The sequence below is a fragment of the Astatotilapia calliptera genome, chromosome 11, assembly GCF_900246225.1.
Source record: "Astatotilapia calliptera chromosome 11, fAstCal1.2, whole genome shotgun sequence".
NCBI classification, from domain to species: domain Eukaryota; kingdom Metazoa; phylum Chordata; class Actinopteri; order Cichliformes; family Cichlidae; genus Astatotilapia; species Astatotilapia calliptera.
In genome coordinates, this window is record NC_039312.1 from 3,088,754 (window position 1) to 3,110,881 (window position 22,128).

Here is a 22,128-nt window from a genome sequence, read left to right on the forward strand (position 1 = left end):
TTGATGCAGCACTAAACACAGGTCAAAGTATTAAAGCAACAGTGTTTCTCTTTGCACGTCTTAAATCTATCTTCTCTCTATTAATAAACAAACAACATAAAACGTATTAATAAATCAGTCACAAAATACAGTATAGAGGACAGCACGTGTTTACCGCCAGCCTCAGTCACTGATCATTTACAGAATTACAGAGTCTGGCAGTCTTTGCATGATGTAAACATTACTGTGAGTTTCTAACGGCCTCACAGGTTTGCCAGCAGGAAAGAAGGTCCAACAAACACCAGCCTGAGGTTTGTCATGCAGGAGTAAAGGAGCCAGACTTTTTTCAGAACTTAATTTTACATTGATCCTGAGCCGATATGATACAGTTTGAACGAAGCAGTGGAACTAGCACATACTGGCTAAAAATGCATTGAAGATAATCAGGATATTTATTCAGAATCAGGCTGCAAATAACCATTTTACTGCTAATTTAATTAACTAGCAACTTAGTCAGGAGAGAAACTGATATTTCTCTCCTGACAGTAATCACTGTACGACGGCATACTACAATACCTTTGCACAGTAACTAAGCTAGCAGCGTAAAGGTGATAAAACACGTAACAATATCTACAAATGCATCTCAAAGCTGCTTTCTCAACACATAACATCACATTTTCAGTTCTCATTGACACTCACTGACGTATCATAATCTCTCCATTTAAATGGTCTTACCTGTAAACGCTGCCGTATCCACCGGAAAGCAGTGACAATGGATTCTGCAGTCTTCCCATCATCCTGTTAGTGATGCTTCATCTTAATGGATGATAACAAACTTTCTGACCGTCTAGCGGGTATAGAAGACGCCTACCGGCCCACATCTATGGGGCTCATTACTATAATAATGCCCACTGAATGGGCTGATGACACCTGAAGTGGGTGCAATGCAAATAAACTTGTGGTCTTGGTGGGAAACTGATGTGAGACTAGTGCAAGACAAGCTGCTGCTGCTCTGAGATCATTGATCCCCTGTGCACTTTCACTAAAGCACTGGTTCTTAAAATCTTCCTCCATCACTTGTTATTGGCAGCTTAGACTAAATGTTAACTACAGTGATAACAGTTTGCAGTTCTTCACTAAATCAGCCAGGAAGCAGTGCAGAAAGAAGACATTCAGCAAGAATGCAGCAGGCTACATGAGCTTACAGTAAGAACATAATGAATGGGTTCATGTTGACAGGTGGACCTCAGCCTTACAGCCTGACATCCCTATAGATTCAATAAATGTTTGACAACTAAGGAGTGCTGTGCATTTAAATCTTAAAATCAGTGGCAGTGGAGTAAGTGTTTGTGACAGATGCATGTACAGATGTACCTGTGTTGATCCATTTAGTGGCTCCAGGATTTATATAAATTCATGAAGTGTTGTAAGTAAAGATCTTCTAACACTGTTGCCACTAAAACAATCAGCCTAATTTTCTCGGCCATAATCTTCGTGTTTCCAGACGACAGAGCGAAACTAAACGTGTCTTTGTGCGTCTTCTCTTTGTGTTGCCTGAGCTGTCTGAGGAGAGAAACAGCTTCTGCACCTAGCACAGCTCTCTGTTTTACAGTTAGTTAGTTAGTTAGTTAGTTAGTTAGTTAGTGTAGGAATGTTTAGCTTATTTTAGAGTCTAGAAATGTGTTAACATAGAATGTAGAATTATTGTAGAGATACTGCCCTCAATGTAATAAAGGCCTGACTGTGTCATGAACTTAGGAGTAGATTGTAGGAGACCCCTCCCCCAGTTGGACTGTGAAAGGTCTCAACATTTGTAACTGGATACCTGTGGTCTGGAAGGGAGATGGGTTTTATGACCTCTAGGGAGTCACCTACACCCACAGTGTTTTAACTGTCACGCACACTCACTCACGTGCACACACATACATACAGGTATGTGTACACAGTCACACACGAGCACTCACACAGACACAGAGTTTGCAGCACACTGTGAGGGGGTTTATGATGGGGACGCCTCTATAAAGCTGGCTGTAACTAACAAAGGGGTGAAGATTTTGCAGAGGGGCACCGGCCTGGCAAGTCTTCCCTTCTAGAAGATGCATGCTTAAATGAGGATAAATGAAGATGAGTAAAGATGAATAAAGTTTTGTGAAAATGACTACTGAGTCCGGTGCCGTCTCTGGATGCTCGAGGAATAAAAAGAACCGGGGTAAAACTGATTTCGCAACATTAGTTAGTTAACACCAATAAAAACCGGCTGACACACCTGACTGCTGCACTTTCCCATCATAAACACATGTTGCAGCAGCACTCTAACGCTCTTCCTCACCTCAGATATTTCTCCTTCCCTTCTGCATGGCTGAGTCCTCCTTCATGCCTTTAAAAATCTGCATGCACAGGCAATACTGGCAAAAAATTCTCAGGTGGGAGGAAAGAGGAGTGTCAGCGCTGATCAGTATTGACGGTGGATCCATATTTAACTCTGCATGAATATTTCATCCCCCCTAAGCATTTATTATGGGGCCGTCTGGGAGTCTCCCGAGCATAAACCAGATTGGTCCACCTGTGATAAATATCCTTATAAGAGAGCAGCCCTTCCACCATCCAACTCCCCTTCTAGTCCATTGCCCCCGACGAGGAAGAAGAGTTCCTTTTACTGAGCCATCAATCATCATTGGCCATAGAGATGTTGAAGTAACTCCTCCAGACGGCCGATCCACATGTGTGATAGGAGTACTGGCTGATGAGTCACTAAGCTGCTGAGAGTCAGGGTCAAGGTTACTTTGACCCTCACCACTTTGGACAGCTTATTTAAGTTCAATGACATTTGGAGAACCCGGAGAAAGATTAAGCAGAAGCAAAGCTTCAGAAATGTGCACATGCATCCTGCTGCTGCCCCCCCATCAACACGTGTATGGGTGTAAATGTGAGGAAGCTAAAACAGAAAATATGTATTTATTATTGGAAACTAGATTTATTCACCCAGACTTCAATGATTTATGCTCTTTCCCTGAACTCAGTCTCTGTAATTAATTGTACTCTTCACATATTGCATCACATATATCAACACCAAAATTGTCACAGAATTTGAGAATGGGAGCAAATAAGTTACTATATGTATGATAGAGGAATGGAGGGTAACAGCAGGAGATCTCTGCGCCTCTTCTTCTCCACTCACTGTGTCAGCTTTCACATAATTATTATTCAGTAAATCAGCAAATAAATATGGGACTGTGATTTGAAGGCTTTCACCCATTAAGAGTCTCAAACGTTGCTAAATAATCTCAACTCTTGCATGTATGTAGCGTGCATGTGTGCTGAGCAGTGAGACGAGGCTGAAGTCACTGCTGCGATGTGATTAGTCAGGAGTGTGCCAATCAGACCATAGCCTGGTATCAGCATCACTGAATATCAATGAGCTGTTTTGTGTGTTATTGGGAACTGACACATGGATGGTGGAGAATTGAGTTTAAAGTCAATGTCAATTGTAACTACAGAAGTAACTAAGAGCTGACGGCAGCCCACACCAGATTTCAGGTTCGCCTGGATTCGGACCTGCATGCGTACGCGCACAGTGGCTAGCTGGGGTCGTGAAACATCAGCACTTTATTTTGCTCAAAGATTTCTTTTTGCCACGTCAGGATTTACTGACCTTAAAAAACCTGAGTGGAACACCTTTCAACACGTCCTGTCATATTATCCATCTGCCTCTTCAAACTGGCTGAGTGAAACTCACCCTGTCAGCCTGTTTGGCTGTTCACTGGCAGACTTAAAGAAGGAATATTTCTCTACTATCAGCAGCTCATTGTATTTGTATTCTGGAACATTTTCCTCAGTTTGGGATCTTTCTAGCTTTAGTCATGTTTTGCTTTTATTACACATTCACTCTTGCTGAAATCCATGCCATCCATAACAGCTCGTAATCTCTTCTAACAGCCTTCCATGACTGGACTAGGAGCGGACTGGGGGTGTATCTGTTCCATCTACCTACTGACTGCAGTGTTGAAGCAGTCAACTGGTCACAATTTCCTGCACAGATCTGATACTCAAATTATAAACAGCCAGTACAAACAAACAAACAGTTTTAGACCGGAGCACCATTCAGTGTACACAGAGTCTGATGATAACGACAGACATTAAGAAGACAGCAGGAAACACCTCACAGGTTTAGTGTATCATTCAAATTTAGTGTATCAAGTCTTTTTCTAATAACTCGATTGTTTTTGCTTTCAATAGTGTTTTTTTAAAAGCTCCGTCTTCATCTCCACCACCAGCATCGAGACTCCGGGGGATTCTCCGCTTAACTCCTGTCGCTACTGAGATTCTGTTTTGCTGTGATGGGCCATCAGAGTCTAACTGCCAGATAGCTTAATTGAATGAACCACAGTCAGTATCTGCTGATGACGCTATCTCTTTATTGAACTTGCTCTATAAACAGTTAGGAGTTCACTAAGCTTTATCACATGTGTCATTGTAAGAGACTGAGCTTGAAACCTTGATGGGTAGAATCATGTTTGGACTCTGCTCAGGGTCTTTTTCAGAAAAAGGTTGTGTAGTAATAACAGACAAAATGACTCATTGGTCATACCTGAAACCTGATGCTTGGACACATTTGGTCCATGGAGCACACTGATACATAAAGTAGCACACAGTCAAATATATTGTGGGTGTAATCAAACTTTGCAACAGCAGCAGCTGCAGCAGTGCTATTCCTGGTTGTTGTACGGATGTAATGGCTGACTGGGGGAGCTATAACACATGCTGCTGCCATTTCAGTTTGGCTATTACAAAGTTGAGCCGTTAGAGGAGGACCATTATTGTTATTGATTTGCTTGTTTGCCGCCTTCATGGCGGAAAAGCAGCACACAAAGAGAGATTGTTCCCCCCCTTTATGTCCCATTCTGGAAAGCAGGTGGAGAGCAGCAGATGTGGACTCCTGAGGAAGAAACCGTGAGATTATATAGAATAGAAATGTTCTGCTACATTGCCTTTGTCTTGGTACTTTAGGCAGGTAGCTAAAGGTAGCAATGCAGCAAGAAAGAAAATACAAATAAAACCCAGTCCTGCTGGAATCTGTTCAATGATTCAAACCAGTCTCCTTCAATGCTTCAGTTTGCCCTCAGTATCCTCTATCAGGGCTATCTGCATTTACTATCAAGTCACCTGTGTAAATGCTGACACTGAGCAGGTAAAGGTGTTTGTAGGTCAACCCAGGAGCTCATTTCCCATCACCAAGACAGAAAATCAAGCTGTTGTTAACCCCAGGATGAACTAGCTGTGTCCACTTTACAACTTAATTAACTGCGGTTGTGGGATCAATCAGTTTCAAAGCCCCACCCATAAACTCCATCACACAGACACACACACGCACACACACAAACAAACAAACAAAATACTTGAAGGCTGCTCCAAAAATGATGAGATTATATTTTAAATATTGTTCCGTTCTCTTCCAAACACCAGCAGCTGTCTGTTGTAGGTTTGAGTGTTTGCTAAAATAAAAATAAAAGCATTCTAACGTCTCACCTGTTTGTTTTTTCTCAGGCATACATGTGGACTATGTTTATTAAGAGAGATGAAGCTTGTGTTTCTGTCATGTAGTGATTGTGCTTAACTATATGAAGCTTATGAGACATTATGAAACAGAATTTAGTCAAAGTCCTTAAGATACGCTTTTAAATGATCTTTTTTTTCTTGAAGAGATCTACTACATCATATATAATTTCTATGTCATGTGTAGTTTCCATTGCAGATATCAATCACCGTTAAATTAAGAGGGGATGGCAGTAAAACCCCGGAGCTATGATGTTGTAGAGCGATCGAGCTGGGGAAGTCGGTAAGTCCAGACCCCCGTGTGAACTTATAAGTCCTGGCTAGTGAAAACGTGAGTACAGACTCGCGTACTTGAGTATTTAGAAACGGTCTGCAGTCTGTGAACTGACCTCAGCTAACGCCAGCTAACAGCATTCGCAGTCAAACCCGCTCTCAGCCATACGATATGTGACTACATGCTCATCCAACTGAGCTAAAGATGCGTCCAGCATTGTTTAATCACCAAAATTGGAGAAGGCATAGAGAGAGGGCAGCCTAACATATGAAACAGGAAATGATATAATATGAAATAAATTCTACATGTCAAGTTGTGTGCCAATATTTGCTGTGTAGTAGAACTGAGACATTAGTCATTAAATTCTCAAACAGAAAAACATTAAACATAAATATATAAAATATAACTTTTTACAGGGAGACAGGAATAAAAAAGACCCAGCTTAAAGTGGAAGAGAAGGAGCTTTGGCTGGACCTGCCCCTTTGACCAGGCTCCTGATTGGTTGTCGCGGCGCGACTTGAAGCTGGAGTTCATATTTTTCCACCTCAAGCTGTAGATGCGATATGCGTGAATGCACCACACAAACTGCCGCGCGTATTTCTATTCGCGCTTCAAGTGTGACTAACACGTTTTCACGACGCAAATCTGCTTCTGAATTTTCGCGGGACCCCCAGTCGCGCTTCATCGCGCTCCTCCATTGACTTCATGTAAACCTGACGCTCTGGTCGCGTCTATCGCGTTCGGTGTGTACGCACCGTCACTAACACTACAAATCTCACGTGTCTATGGCTGACTTAAAACCTCTTTTCCACTGCTTATCTCTAGTCCTGACTATTCACAACAGAACGTAAGGACAGTAAACCACTGATAAAATCTGCTATTTGCAGATTTCCCTGATCACGTGTGCCTACTGGTTTGTTCCACAAAGCATGCACTAGCTGAACACATGCACTGCAGTTCTTCGATCCAGGCCAGTTCAGTTGCAGCCTGTCTGTTGGATGGAACTCTGGGAGGCCTGGCAGCCTGTCTCCATGCTGGCACTTACCCTGACCTCTGGCATATGGTCCATGTACCCAGCCTGCTGGCTTATTTGTCATCTGGTGACCTAGACTGGACTCATAGTCTGAACAAGGTTTCATTCACTGCATAAGGAGAAAAGCTACTTCCTCACAGATTATGAACTCAACAAGCCAAAACCTCAGTAAAAGCAAGTGACACAGAGAGTTCTTGGATTCTGTAGCACTGCTGTAGTTTTGATTTACCTTTTGTTTTTTAGAGTACACTGAAAGATGTACTCTAAAAACATGAACTACAAACATGAATGAATGTTTGTAGTTTGTAGTGAAAAATGTGTGTGTGAAAGGTCAGACTGAAAAAAAGTTTAACCCTCTATTTTCCAAAACTTCAGCAGTTTGTAATGTATTACACTTTATGTCTTAGTTTGCAGTATGTTACTTAATTACTCAATGAGGGAAGTATTTTTAAATCTATTTGTTTCAATACTTTTAAACTGATCTGAAAGAAACTGTCCCATAATTATTAGTTAACAGGTTAAAGGCCACAGTCACCTAGATTAAGACAAATCTCAATACGAATGAGGACATATACGGGATCTCTCTTTTAGTTTTTACGTATATACATAAAGCAAAGTTCAAAGTTAATCCAAAAACACTTAAAGTCATTTCCACAATAATTCTTCTACCTGCATGAATACCTGCTCATCGTTCGTAACCTGCTGCAGATTAGGGCCTAGCTTTGTCTTAGCATGCTATCTGTGCAGATGGATTTCTGTTAGCAGTATGATGCTTCTCTCCTGGATGCAGTTTGAACTTAACCATCCTGCTTTTGTTCTTTTGTCCAACAAAAATAAAAGTCATGTCCATACCTTCACGGTAGACCACTCTACTATTTTCCTCTTCCCAAACACAAACTGAACATTCAATACTGGGAAGGAATCTTTTCAAGTGAAAAGATTTTAGCATGAAATGCTATTAAAACATTTATAAACTCTCAAAGTTTTTTAAATGTATATATGACAAGAACTTTCAGTACAAGAACTGTGTATGCGGCCTTACCAGTGCTGTCATCATAAACCACCGTCACCGTCTTCCATTTGAAGAAGTGGACCAAGTCCAGGATAGCCCGGCTGAGGGAGGAGAAGTCTGGATAAAGGCTCACGTAGAAGACATCTCTGTTGTCTGACACCTGATGCTTCCATTTGGTCTGGATGTGTGGGACCCCAAGGGCATTACAAATAGACTGGACAGCATTAGCAGAGGAACTGTGAGAGGGACCGAAAATCGCTGCTACCCCAAGAGAAAGCTGGTCACAGGCTAGGGAGACAAAGCATTTAAATTGGTTAGCCCGCTGCTCCTCGGATGCAATACGTCAACATTAATCTGTGTTCTGCATCAGACCACTGCTCCATGATAGATGTAGATAACCATTACACAGGTCAGCTTTGCATACATTACAGATGAGGGCAGAATTATTTATTTACAATTCATCATTATTCATTCTTATGAAAATGTCATTTTTCAAAGGTTTAGTTTTATGTTGTGTGCTTTGATCGTTCTGCTTTGCATATAGTAACATATTATTTCACAAAAACTAAAACCTACCAAGGTCAACATTATTAGTCACCCTGATGCAACTGTGCATGATTTTTACTGGATACGTTTTTACAGGATTGTAGTTTCCAGTAAGTGCAGTCCCAGCCTCATCTTCTTTGGCAAACCTCTCAAACTCCTCCTAATGGTCTTCTGACATGGACCTTGGTCTTCAATTCATCCGACAGATTTTCAATAGGACTCATATCGGGGCTTCGTGCAGGTCAGTCAATATCATTCATTTTGGTCTTCTAGAGGTTGGAGCAAAATATGTTTTGGATCATTAAAGTGTGGGAAGACAAAACAACAAACCAGACCCAGTATTGAATTACGAAATTCCCAGTTGCAGATTCACTGAAGCATCCCTACACTTTGGGTTATACGCCTCTTCCTTCTTTCTTGGTAAATACGCAGCAGCGCTGTGGCCAAAGAACTGTAGTTTTGTCTCATCTGACCAAAGGAAGCATGCCCAGTATCCATAATCGTTCTCCAGGTTACCTTAGCGTACTGCAGTCCAGCTTGAAGTGGTCTCTTCTTCTTTGAGTCAACAATTTTTAACTTGACGAAGTCATTTCCAAGTATCATCAGTTGTCATGGGGTCTTTCGACATCTCTCTCTCTAGATTTTGTTACAGAGTCGTTGACATCGTTGGCTTCCTCTAACAGGATTATCCTGCACTGACTCTTTCATTTTCTTGATGTCTGCACTCCAGTTTTTGATACTTGGAAACACTTTGGCAACTTTGCTTCATGAGCATCAACAACTCTAACCAGCCGAAACGGATTTCTTTTGTTTTTGGCGTCATGCTTTCTCAGACAGATCGAAACCATGCTAATGTTTTCATACTGGATGTAAACTGGAAGATAACCCATTTAACTGGTTTTTACAAGCTTTGGGCATTAAAGAGTTAAAGCACATAATTTCACAGCAGTGTTTTGTGGCTCAAAGAGGAGATAATAATTTTGTCCTCATGTGTAGTTTTGTCTATTGACAACAAGTCTAAATCTATTAAATATACTCCCATCATGGGTCTACAGGTGCATCTTCAGTTTGATGACTTACCAACAACACATATCCTTGTATTTGCTGTGCCTCCTGATTACCTTATTTAATAAAAGAGACTTGAGTAAATCACTAAGACAGGATATAATGGCCCATAATTGATAAGGGACTTGAAATGTCAGCCTGATGCACACAGAAAACTGATAGATTATAGCACTTTATTGGCTGTCTCTGGGGGCCAAGCAGGTCTTTGAATTACTGCCGCTGAGTCATTACCTGGAACCAATCAATTATCTCTGTTTACATTTGTAGTGCTCAGCCATTTCTCCCTCGCCTGATTATAACTGCCACAACCTAAACGAGTGCAGCTCAGCTCAGGGGCCTGAAACAGTGACTACATATATATTTATATGAATGCACACACAATCACAAGCAAGCAAATACCTTTCCTGGAGGCCTCGAAACTGTCATAGATGTTTATCCTTTGGATGTCATAGGTGAGTGTGGTGTTTGGAAGCAGAGTTCTGTTTCTGTTGATTGTGTTTAAAGCAAACTTAAAGGCGAGTTCCTCCGCACCTGATGGGCCACTTTCAATGGACTCAAATATCCCCCCTGCAAACAAAGAGGCATACAATCAGTAACAGTCATCAATAATATGAGACTTCTGCTCAGCTCACATAAATACATAGAAAATAAATGAATGGCTTTTTAAAAGTGGCTAATTTTACCATACGAGAAACAAAGATTCAACAATCAAAAAGACTTTCATGTCATTAAAGGTTAAACGCCATCTCAATTAGATAACACTGTGCCCTGCGGTTTCTACTTTTGGCACAATATAGCAGCTACTTCTGAATCATTCCACATATCGGGTACATGCAAGTCCCAGGACACAAACATACCAAATATCTACGCTCGCACACTTTACCTTTTCAGTCAACTCAAAGATGTCTCTGTGAGAGACCGAGCTCTTGTTGAGCTTCTGACCATCATAAACAAGTGCTTTCTACCACGTTTCTGAGTGTAGCATGTTTTAAAGGGAACCATGTTTGTTGGTTCAGGCGTGACCCTCTGAGCAGTAACTTTAGCTCTGATGAAACTACTCGATAACCGCTCATGTTAAAAGCAGCACAGAGGCAGAAACTGTTCCACTATTAAAGTCCAAACTGATGTAATAGAGACTTGATAAAAATACTTAGAAATGAGTCATCAGTTCAGTTCATTGCCTTACGGCCTCCTCTCCTTAGACAGACCATTTCCACCTGCTTCCTCCTCTCTGACCAGGTTAAGAGAAGGTGGGCAAGGCTGAAGGCCTCAATGGCTCTTAGAAACTATGCCTGCCAACTATCTGTGAGTCACATTTACAACCTACGTCTGACTGATGCTATGGAAAGCAACCTGCCACAGAGTTGCAGATCTCACCAATTTAACACAGAGTTGTGAAGAATTATCTTTTGGCACAAGCAGAATAGGAAGTCATGTGACTGATGATCTCTCTGTTACCAAGTCAGATGTGCACAGCAAAATCTCCAGTGTTAAATTAACACTGGACAGTGTCTATATGGGTCCACACCTCTGAGTGTTAAATACAACACTGTTGAGTGTTAAATTAACACTTTGACAGTGTTATATGTTTAAAAGTAACCTAGTCAGTTTTGAAGATTAACAATGGCTAACACTGAGCAGTGCTGATTTTCTAACACTGGAAAATAAATATTCCAGTGTTAGAAAACCAGCACTGGGTTTTACACCAGGAAAAATCCATTATTACTGCAAAAGCCATCTGATCGAGACCAGACGTTAAAATAAAAACCTTATTGCCCTCCATTTGAAACTCTGTAAAGGACTTTCTTCAGAAAGCCAGAGGAGGTTATTGTAAAAGTGTGAGCACTCACAGCTACAGTCCTCGAGTGAATACGTCTGACAGGCAGCAGATGAATGGACTAAGAGAAGGCCTAGAGAGCTGGGGGTAAGGGTTTCTGTGATCAATGAACTCTGATTGGCCAGTGAATCAATCAATCAAGCCTTTGGCGAGCAGTGAAGAGCAATGGTAAAAGAAGTGTTGAGGTTTTTTGTTTGGGGTAGCCCTACGGCCTGACCCCACTGGCTTAGTGTCAGTCAGAAGGAACCCCGACTCTATGCTTTATTTACTCCAACTACAAGCACTTGACTGCAGAGCTCTCAGCGAGTCTGGACATAATCCGCACACATCACTGTACAAGCACTGCACACACACCTCCATCCATCCATCCATTCGCTTCCGCTTATCCTTTTCAGGGTCGCGGGGGGCGCTGGAGCCTATCCCAGCTGTCGTAGGGCGAGACGCGGGGTACACCCTGGACAGATCGCCAGTCTGTCGCAGGGCCAACACACAGAGACAGACAACCATTCACACTCACATTCACACCTAGTGGCAATTTGGATTATCCAATTAACCTATCCCCACAAGCTGCATGTCTTTGGACGGTGGGAGGAAGCCGGAGTACCTGGAGAGAACCCACGCAAACACGGGGAGAACATTCAAACTCCACACAGAAAGACTCCGGCCTGATGGTGGAATTGAACTCAGGACCTTCTTGCTGTGCGGCAACAGTGCTAACCACCGTGCCACCGTGCTGCCCTGCACAGTGGACACACACCTGTCACCAGCAAATACACTGAGTCTGTTACAGTGACTGAAATATTTAGAAATGCTCTTTATCAAAGGGGATTTATTCGGTTTAGGTGCAGGAACGTAAAGCAAACCTCTGAGCTGAAAGACGGCTGGCAGCGGCTGAACTGTTGAAGCTTACATTAGTATTCATCTCATGAGGGAGCTCTATTTTACATGCTATAATGAGTTTGAAGGAATTAATAAGCATCAGTTAAGCAGGATGTACTATAATTGGAAAACCGAGTGCTTGGAATTTTCACACACCATACATTTGCCATGATGATTCTTCTTGTTGTAAATGTTGACTGTGATGGTGTCAGTCTGAGCAGGAATAAACTTCTACTCGTTTATCTTCATGGACATAGAGCAGAATAAGTGATAGAGGACAGAAGCAAAGAGAAAGACAATCCTCCAGTAAAGCCATTTATGAACCAGAGTGTAGAACTGGGATTGGTTTTCAAAATGTTTCTTTTCCAAACTTCTCAACATAAATTCATCAGTTTCCTGGGATCACAGTGGAGCTTCCCCTTTAACAGTCATAACTCAGTAAGAAATCCTGCTTGTGTTCATCATCAGTGTCATGCATTAAAGTTTTCTTTGCATAGATTTAGTTGGGCGATACTCACAGTATATTCTCTTTGTATCGTTCCAGTAAGCCAGCAAACATGATATATCGATCACAGTAATACATAAGCTAACTAAGCAGCTAGTGCTATGTTAGAGTGCTGCCCAGTGCTGCTGTTTGTGGTCAAAACACATTAAGACTATGCTGACACTTTAGTCCTGTTGTTGTAATTGGTTGGTGGTTAGAATGAGAGTAAAGGTGCCACTTACAGGCATCATGTACACAGACTGTATCAAACACATGTGGAGAATCTAAGGATTTTAAGATTGTTGAAGGCAGATGTAATGATGTAATGTAGAAGATAATACAAGCGTAAAAAAACATTATCCCTGTGTTACATATTCTATCTTTTAAAAAGCTAAAAGAAGCCACTTTGTATATCAGTGTTTGTTTTTTCAGTGTCACTGGTGTTACATTTGCTCTTTTATGACCACCTCAATGTGTCTGGGTTTGTGATGCTTCTCTGGTGGAATCTGTACACATGTGCAGACTGTTATGAAGCTCATCTTAAATTGATCCAGCGTGGAGACGTTACAGCCTAGCTACCAAAATGTTTCTCGATCGTGTTTTACGGGGTAACCTGTTTGTCACTGTTAGTCACGATGTCTGCCGATCTCCTAAAAACTCAGTAACCAAGAGAAGACATTACATTTTACAACATTTTACATTTTAAATTACATTTTAAAGATGCTAAAGAAGCACCTTGGAAGCTTTACGTGTGTGTGTGTGTGTGTGTGTGTGTGTGTGTGTGTGTGTGTGTGTGTGTGTGTGTGTGTGTGTGTGTGTGTGTGCAGCAGTGTAGTTGTGATCAGTCAAGAGCGAAATCAATCAACAGCGTCTTTACTGATCCCAACGGTCCGTGCACAGAAAAGCCAGCAGGCAGGATGCTCAGTGAAAATGAAACATGCACGATCCAAACACTGATTAATCAGCGTGAGTACGAAAAGATTCACAACGACTATCTCAGGAACTCGCTCAGGTAAACCTGGCTGTTCACAAATCATATTTCCATTGTCTCCACACAAAATACAAAATTACCCACAACTACTTAATTATCGTCTCTGTGTTAATTATAATTCATATATTTTAAAATATATATTTAACTTGATAAGAAAATATCTTCATTTTGTATCAAAGGCAATCGTTGTCTTTAAAATACTAAAAATTTGCAACTTGTTTGCTACAAAACGTTATTTAGCTTTGAATAGACTGTTTGTCATTTCTGCTACATTGAAATAAATTTCTCTCTTGAATGGGATTCTTATTGTTGTTGTTGTTGTTGTTGTTGTTGTTGTTGTTGTTGTTGTGATCATATGCTTTCACCGTGCAGACAGGGATAACTGTGAACTAACTTCCATCTTATTTGATTCATATTTATATTTGGTCCCGACGTTTCTGAAAAGAATGTTATGGCTTTGTGTTAACATCACTTTTAATATGTGGGCATGTGTTCAACCAGTGCCCTGAATGTGATCTAAAGAACAATGCTGCACCAGTTTCTCCGTCAGTCTTATTTTCATCCTAATAATACTTTATAACCAAAGCAGAGGTAAAGTAACTGTTAAATACTATTCTCACTTTATTATTATTTGTTCTCACTTTAAAAATAAGGAACACAAATACATGGGTTGGTGGGTTTTTGTTACTGATAAATTGCAAATATTGAAATGTTTGCATTTTTTTTTTACTTCACTTAAAATGTGGCTTGAATTTACACGGCAACCTTAGTTTTTTTAATCTAATTATATCTCCAATGACTTTGTGCTAAATGGTAAATGGACTGATAACTTATACAGCGCTTTTCTACTCTCCCGGAGTGCTCAAAGCGCTGCCTCAACATGCCTCATTCACCCGGTCACACCCACTTCTAAACTCAAGTGCAACTAATAAACAGTCACACTCCGAGGAACGCATCGGAAGGCAATTTGTGGTTAGTATGCAGACTGCAGGAGCCAGGAGTCAAACCACCAGCCTTCCAATCAGGAGCTGATCTGCTCTACCACCTGAGCCACAGTCGCCCTGGACTACACAGAGTCCCTGCTGACACAAAGACTCAATAACAACTGTGTTTAATCCATTAAGTTACTGTGCTCCCTTTGTGGACACGTGTCGCGCAAGCATCAAAACGATTCCCACCCCAGTCATTAATGATTAATTACGATACTGCCAGTAGCACTAAATCCAGAATCATCTTCACAGGACTGAAGAAGAGTCAGACATTGATTGGGAATATTAACTTTAGCAAAAATACGCACTTCTTTTTCAGATGCCCTGGTCAGGAGTGAAACCCCGACCTGTAGTTCCAAAGGCGAGTAGTGTTACCGCGGTCCTGCAGACTAACCAGCGTCTCTGTTCCACTGTGGTTATCAGTGACACTCAGAATTCACACCGATTCAATCTGTGCTGTTTTAAACTTGATTGTTAACTGAACACCTCGTTCACAGTCAGTGTTTCATTAAAAAAGCTCCTTTTAACAACTGTGCTGTGTTTCTTTGTTTTCTAAAAACGTGTGTTTTTCTACTTTCATCTCAATTTTCTTTAAACAAAAGACAAATAATCTTCGTTCAGCTCATCATTTCTGTGGAGTGAAAATTATTTATGAAGAAAACTATGCTGACTTCCTCCACCCTCTCTCTGCACCTCAGCTGCTGACAGTTTGATGGTGATCAGCATCAGAGCATCAGTGCTGCAGAACGGGAAGCGTAGCATGACGAGCTCCGAGAACACGTTCCATCTTTATCACAGCTGAGCCGCGGCTGTAGTGGACGTGGTTGGGGAGGGTGGTACTGAGAGTGGGAGGGGTGTGGATGTGGGTGCAAGTGGGCAGGAGGAGGCCTGATGGAGGCAATAAAGGAACAAAAACATGCATGGACGATGGAGAAAAAAGGTTATCAGTAAGATGCAATATACTAAATATACTTATATAAATATGTTTATATGTTTAAATTACATCAGTCTCACTTATGCTGGGTTACATTAGAAAACATGTATTTCATGCAGGTGCATGATATGTCACTGTTCATAAACTGACAGGATCATCCAAATACATCTGGGTATCATCTGATTAGTTATAATAATGAGCCACTACTTATAGGAAGCATACAGAGATTAAATAAGAGGGGCCCAATAACTGATGATCAGCTCTACACAGCATTCAAGGTTCTCTGTGATTCATGAGTGTGAGTGGAGACAAAATCCTGCCTCTTTGAAACCAACTAAGGGTCGTTCCTGTGAGACCGAGCACACTTTCTAATCTGTTTGATGCTCAGTGTTGAATTCTTTGTGAGCTCAGTGGTGTCAGTGCTAGGCTGGACATCATGTAATAGAAACAGTTTCTGTGCTTGGATATCGATGAAAGGCTGAATAGGACTGACAAGAGTTAATATTTGAGAAGCTACTCATTTGAGACTACTCCACCACGTAACCAATAATAGAGATGAGCTGATCATTATTATGTGCAGCAGTATCCAAATTTTTATTTTGCAAGATGGGTTGAACACATGCAGTCTTTAACGATCCCAGGAGCGCACCACACAACAGCTGATCGTCTTCAGGAGCTCAGAGCTCAGCTGCTGCTTTTTAAAGACGTCGTGGGCGTGTATGCAGACAGCAGGTACAAGGGCTAGGCAGTGTTGGGTGAGTTACTTTAAAAAAGTAATTAATTACTTTGTCAATATTGTATTTAAAATACTTACCTAATTACTGTGTCAGAAAAGTAACTTAATTACTAAATAAGTAATTTTTTTTTTTTTTTATCTCTAGCCATCAGAATTGTTGTCTGAAGGCCAAGAAAGATGCCAAGCGGATTTATTTTACCAAGTGGATCATCATGGCCTTGCCATATTGGTCCATTTGATTGACCTTTATTATAAGTATGAATTTATTTTATTTTCAGTTGCTACAAACGGGACAGACATGACTGGGGGATAGGACAGGGAGAAAGAATGAAAGAAAGAGGGAGAGAAACTCAATAAGTAATTTAACTAAATACTTCTTAAAATCCCTCTAAAGCTCGAGTGGACAAACAATAGAAATTAAACTCTTTAAATAATAAATACATTTTTAAAGACGGAGACTCTACAGTACGCAGCGCTAGCATCTCTTCCACAGTGTAGCCTGCAGTCATTTTTTAAGCACCGTCTGCACTGCTGAAGTAAAATCAGGTTTTGCTGCTCAGCAGGAGTTGTCGCGGTGTTATCCATGGATGATGATGAAGGATCGCTCAGAAGTGTTCGTCTATGCTCTGTGTCAGGCGCTTCAGTAGGTTACTCGTGCTATTAACAGCAGCCCATAGTTTTGACATATCACTGTAATGTTCTTGTCTGCTTGTTTCAGAAAAGTGAAGATACGGGAGTATGTCCACGTCATGAAACAGCCACTCGCTTCAGTCCGACAGCTTCCGCTGGAGAATACGACTGTGCAGCAAACTGGTGTGAAATGACGCGCAGCTGCACTACAGTGATGTTAGTGCGGCAGAGTTTATTTCAAATTATTGAAATTAAATAATGATATTCAGCGAGTTTAATTATTTTACAATGTAACGCAAGTACATTGTAAGTAACTGTAATTAAAATACCTAAAAATGAACAGTAATTAGTTACTCTACTTTTTCAGTGAAAAAGTAATTTAATTACAGTAACACGTTACTTAGTAGTAATGGAATTTGTTTAAGGGTTTGTAATCAACGGCAGTAAATCAAACAAAGCTGGACTATTGTTGATTTTTGAATGGATAATATCAGAGGAATGACTCTGGTCTGACTCTGTAAGATGCAAATATGGAGACTCTCTTTAACAGTGTGTTATGACAAACACTCAGCTCGTCTGATGTTTATCTTTTGATTTGCTAGCACTGTAACATTTCTCCGTGCTGTTTACCACAAACAGTTTTCACTTACTCCTTCATAGCAACATGTTTTCTTATGTTTTGATTGAATACTGTGCCTGTAAGACCTTGTTCAGGTAAAATTGTGCAAGCATGTTTTATTGACTCAAACGCTAACCCGTGGTTTCACGCTGAGAGCGTGATCATAAAAACAGGACTCTAAATGTAACGCTTTGGGCCAAGATGGCTTCTTTCTAAATCATAATGGTCATAACGGTGTACTTTTCCAGCCACTGGAGCATGATGAATTAACTTTATATATATTATATGTAATATATAACTTATTGTATTCATTTAATTTTATATAGTGCCAGCTCACACTGGCAGGCCTGGGCGCTTCACTGTAGGATGGAGTTCCTACAATATAAAAGAGTCTTATATGGTTTTAATGTGATTAATCCTCTTTTTCACTCTGCATTCATGTTCTGTGCGCCTGTACAAACCCTGCAGAGACACCGAGTTTCTTTCACTAAACAGTATCATCATTATTCAGCGGCCTGTTTGTACTGAACACTTTGTACCTTTTTATATAAGATCAACAGCAGAAGGCTTTCTGTACTTCAGGGAGCTGTCTGCAGCAGTACAGGAGCCTCAGAGCGAGAAGACTGAAGACGTTTTCACGCAGTGAGCCGCTGGAGAATTGCAACTAGGTTGTGTTTATTCTGTCATCTCTCCTTTATTCAGCTCCGTTTTCTCATCCTGTTACCTTCCTGCACTTTGTTTTTCTCTCCCTACCACTCATCTTTTCCTGTGACATCCTACGAGCGAAGATTACTATAAAAGATATAAGTGTGCGATGTGTAATTTTCCTCTCTTTCTCCTGATAGAAAACCTAAGGAATGCTCTGCTCGGCACTTTCACAAATGTCAGTGCTTCTCCACCATTGTCGAGCACTTGCACAGACACAAAATGTCAGCATCTCTCTTCAGTCACAGTCTTTGCGAACTGCTCTCATCTTGAAATGTCAATGGGCAAACCATAATGAGAGGAAGCAGATTCTTGGAAGGCAGACAGCACAGCCTGCTGCAATCCATTATATAGATCTGCAAAGATCTGCTGTGGTGTGTTGGCTTCCCAGGACAGAAAAACTCATCCTCTGTCCACAGACCTGTGACCCGAACAACCACACAGGCCTCACTCATCTGTACACCAAAGGAAATAATTGAGTTTCACACATTTAATGGGAACACTGAAGCTGTGCGGTCGTGCAATATAATGCTGTGTTTAAAGGACAGGCAGGCAACACAGCTTTATTTTGCTTAACAGTCCAACCTCGTCCATATGCACAGTTAGCTAAGTGCGTCTGTGCTGAGTTAGGCATCCAGTCAATCCAAGGGAGCAGCTCTTAGTCTGCAAGAAAATACAGCCTGCTAACAGCACAGGATGTAAGTCCCATCTTCTCTCCTTTTCCTCGTTTCCTGTTTGTTTAACGATAACATCAGCTGACCAGTACTCACAAGTTTTCCTTCTGTTTCTAATGAGCAGCTTTGTTTTTCATTGGTTTTCTGTGTTCAGACAAGTGTGCGATATCGTCTCACGTAAAGGGGAAACGCGGGAGATGATGGGCCAGAAGTCCACTCCCTTGAGGCGATTTGTTCCCACATACAGCCTGATACATTCTTCTCATTGTGAAGCGATCCTGGTCTGAGATCCGTCAGGGCTCCGGTGAAACATGGAGCAGCCTCAGTAACTGATTCAGCTAAGTAGGAAACTACTGCGTCTGTGCAGACACAGCCTTTTTTTACTCGTTCTGATCAACTAATAACTTATTAACTAACAACTAATAATCTTGACGGCTCGGATGAAGATGTGTCTGTGGAGACGTGTCACTGTGGCAGTCGCTCTGCCTGTGAAAGGAGGGTTTCCTCTGAGCGCTTCGATCCACGAGGACTGTAGGCGTTACTGGTCATTAACACGAGAAAAGCTTTTCTCTCATTGTGACAGAGCCTGAATTAATACAAAGAACGTCACCAGAAGTCTGTAACGTATCAACCCTACAGATATACGTTGTGTATAAGTGACCCGTGATACACACAGTGATTTGATGCGCTGTTAATAAGATAGCTTTAAGCTGGACCATAAATATAGCAACAAGCAGCACTGTCCATAATAGAGAAATTAAGGTTTGATGCAGCTGATAAATAAAAAGGACCAGGAACAGCGTGATGGATGGTTGGCATTAGCCCATTCTTTTACAGATGATTTGCAAGAATACAAAGTGAAAAGTGAATTCTTCCCCTCTCATACACATGCTATAAATCTATCCTGCAGGGATGTACACAGAGAGAAAACGTGAGAGGAGGAAAAGGAAGTCCTCTGCTTATATCATCGTTGGAATAATTCTGCTCACATCCATCATGCGCTCAGTTCATTTTTCACAGAATACTGGGCAACACCTATTTATTACAGGAAATGTTTTTAAAAGTGGAAAAGAAGACATTGAAACTGGGCCCTTTAATAGAGACGTTTCACTTTTTCCTCCTGTGAGAACAGACAGAAATGGGTGGAGAGGAAGGCAACATGCTTTAGAGATAATGAGAAAACAAAAGGCAAGAAATTCTATTTTCTGCAGGGGAAAGCAGCACTTTCAGCTGTGCATTTATTTATAATGTCATAAAAAAAAGATCATTCAGATTGTGTTGGACGCAGGGACAGCGCACTGATAACACAGCAAACTGCAGGCCTGGCTTTTAAAGCAAATCTCTCAGCCCTGCATTGTTCAGCTAGAGTGGCTCTGGAGGTCACGCTGTGAGTACACTGGAATAGGACTGCAGGTGAGCTGGTGGCGTCAGACATGTTTAGCTGGTGAGCCCCTGCTTTATTAAAGCTTTATTATGGAAACTTGCTGGCAACCTCTGAGTCTCATGTCTGAGTCGCGTACAACAGCTACAGTGGAAATCTTAATTGTTTGATCTCATAATTGTTGCATCAGCATGACTGAATGAGTCCGCGACCAAAGACAGTTTTCTGAAAGACTCTGTGATTCTGTTTGTTTACAACCATTCACAAACTTCATGAAGGAATTTTCTGACAGTTCAGTTCCTGCTTAGGCACTGAGATATTTTACTACTTATTCTGCTGCTGACAAAGACGCAAATGCAATCTCATCTACGAGTTCCTGACACGCGTCCAACTAAACCACAATGATGGTGCAAGAACAGAACAGAGACTCTCTAGTGTCCGGGTCACTTTAATGCCGGGGGGCCAATCCAAACGAAACCTTACAGTAACATCATCACCAATACAGCTCGGACTGACATCGACATGTTCTTTAGAATATATGTCTACTTCATCATCATCCTGCAAATGCAATGTTATGTTATTTATTTGCATTCATTTCACATGCCAACTCACTTGGTCATCAGCCAGGACGTTGGATCAACTACACGAACTAAATATGGAAAAAAGGGTTTGAAGAAAACACCGTAGGCATCACGACATTTACATGATACTTAATCTGCTCGGAAAAGACCGCTACACGTTTGACTTTACAGAGCTGTGATATCACAGTCCTGAGATTCATGTGTTACCCAAAAACAAACAAACAAAAGTCTAAAAAAAATCTAGCTTAAGTCTGTTACTGTCTAGCAAATCACCAGCCACACATCCAGGGTCAGACTTAATCCTGTTTCCTTCAAGGAGACAATAACAGATGCTGAGATGTGAAAGACTGCAGATCGGGAAAGGTGCCGGCATTCAAGGATTCATCGTGAAATGTAGACGTGATGCAAAGGAAAAGAGAAGTGTATGGAGCAGATCACATCATTACATTAATAAATATCAAGCTGGAATGAAACATTCACACATAATATTATTAAAAATCTATTCATTATCATTGATTCTAAGATTATAAGCTGTTGAATAATAAGTTATTTTTTATGTGATTCAAAGCAGACAAGCGTGATGCTGACAGAAGGCCTGAGCCACATACAGATGTTACACACACTGAGGATGAACACGCCATTAATAAGAAAGACAGGAATGTAGGACAGTAAAAATAAATGTTTGTAATTTCTTACACGGCTGCAAACAAACAGGGTGGTCATGTGTGAAGAGGAAACGGGCGTCACTCCATCAATGCAAGAAGAAAACACATCATGTCAACTTCAAACTGCCAAACTGGATGCACCGTTTCACACCACTGACACAGTCCAATGAGAAGTCGTAACAGTATGAATGAAGAAAACAGCTGATGTGCATTACAGAGTGAGAGAGCTAACTATAGAATAGAATAGAATAGAATAGAATAGAATAGAATAGAATAGAATAGAATAGAATGGCACTTTGTACATGTACAATGAAATTGTGAGTGCTTCACACCTTCTGTTTGGATAGACAACAAAAGGTTGTAACGTAATTAATACTGAATAGAAAAACCTGGAGTAACTAGAACAAATCGGTTAGCTGGAGTTAAAAAGTCTTGTTGCAGTGGAGACAAAGGACCTCAATGTTCAGATTAACAACACACTCATCTACCTCTGCTGCCGCTCTGCCCAGCACAGCTTTCAGTCTGTTCTCTGTTCCTTATGTGAGTCCAGCCTCCTGAAAA

The 22,128-nt window shown here is 41.1% G+C and overlaps 1 protein-coding gene across 5 annotated transcripts in view; it reads right to left on the bottom strand.

Annotated features, from left to right (window-relative positions):
- grik2 (glutamate receptor, ionotropic, kainate 2) overlaps window positions 1-22,128 on the bottom strand; it is a 326,891-nt gene that overhangs the window by 240,860 nt on the left and 63,903 nt on the right. For 3 of the 5 annotated variants that reach the window (XM_026183896.1, XM_026183897.1, XM_026183898.1), the window contains exons 3-4: window positions 9,862-10,029; window positions 7,882-8,139 (exon numbers count right to left, since the gene is read on the bottom strand). In XM_026183896.1, the coding sequence (XP_026039681.1) occupies window positions 7,882-8,139; window positions 9,862-10,029 (426 nt within the window). Of the gene's footprint in view, window positions 1-7,881; window positions 8,140-8,427; window positions 9,841-9,861; window positions 10,030-22,128 lie in introns of those variants that run through there. The other 2 variants (XM_026183900.1, XM_026183899.1) reach the window with 2 other exon arrangements.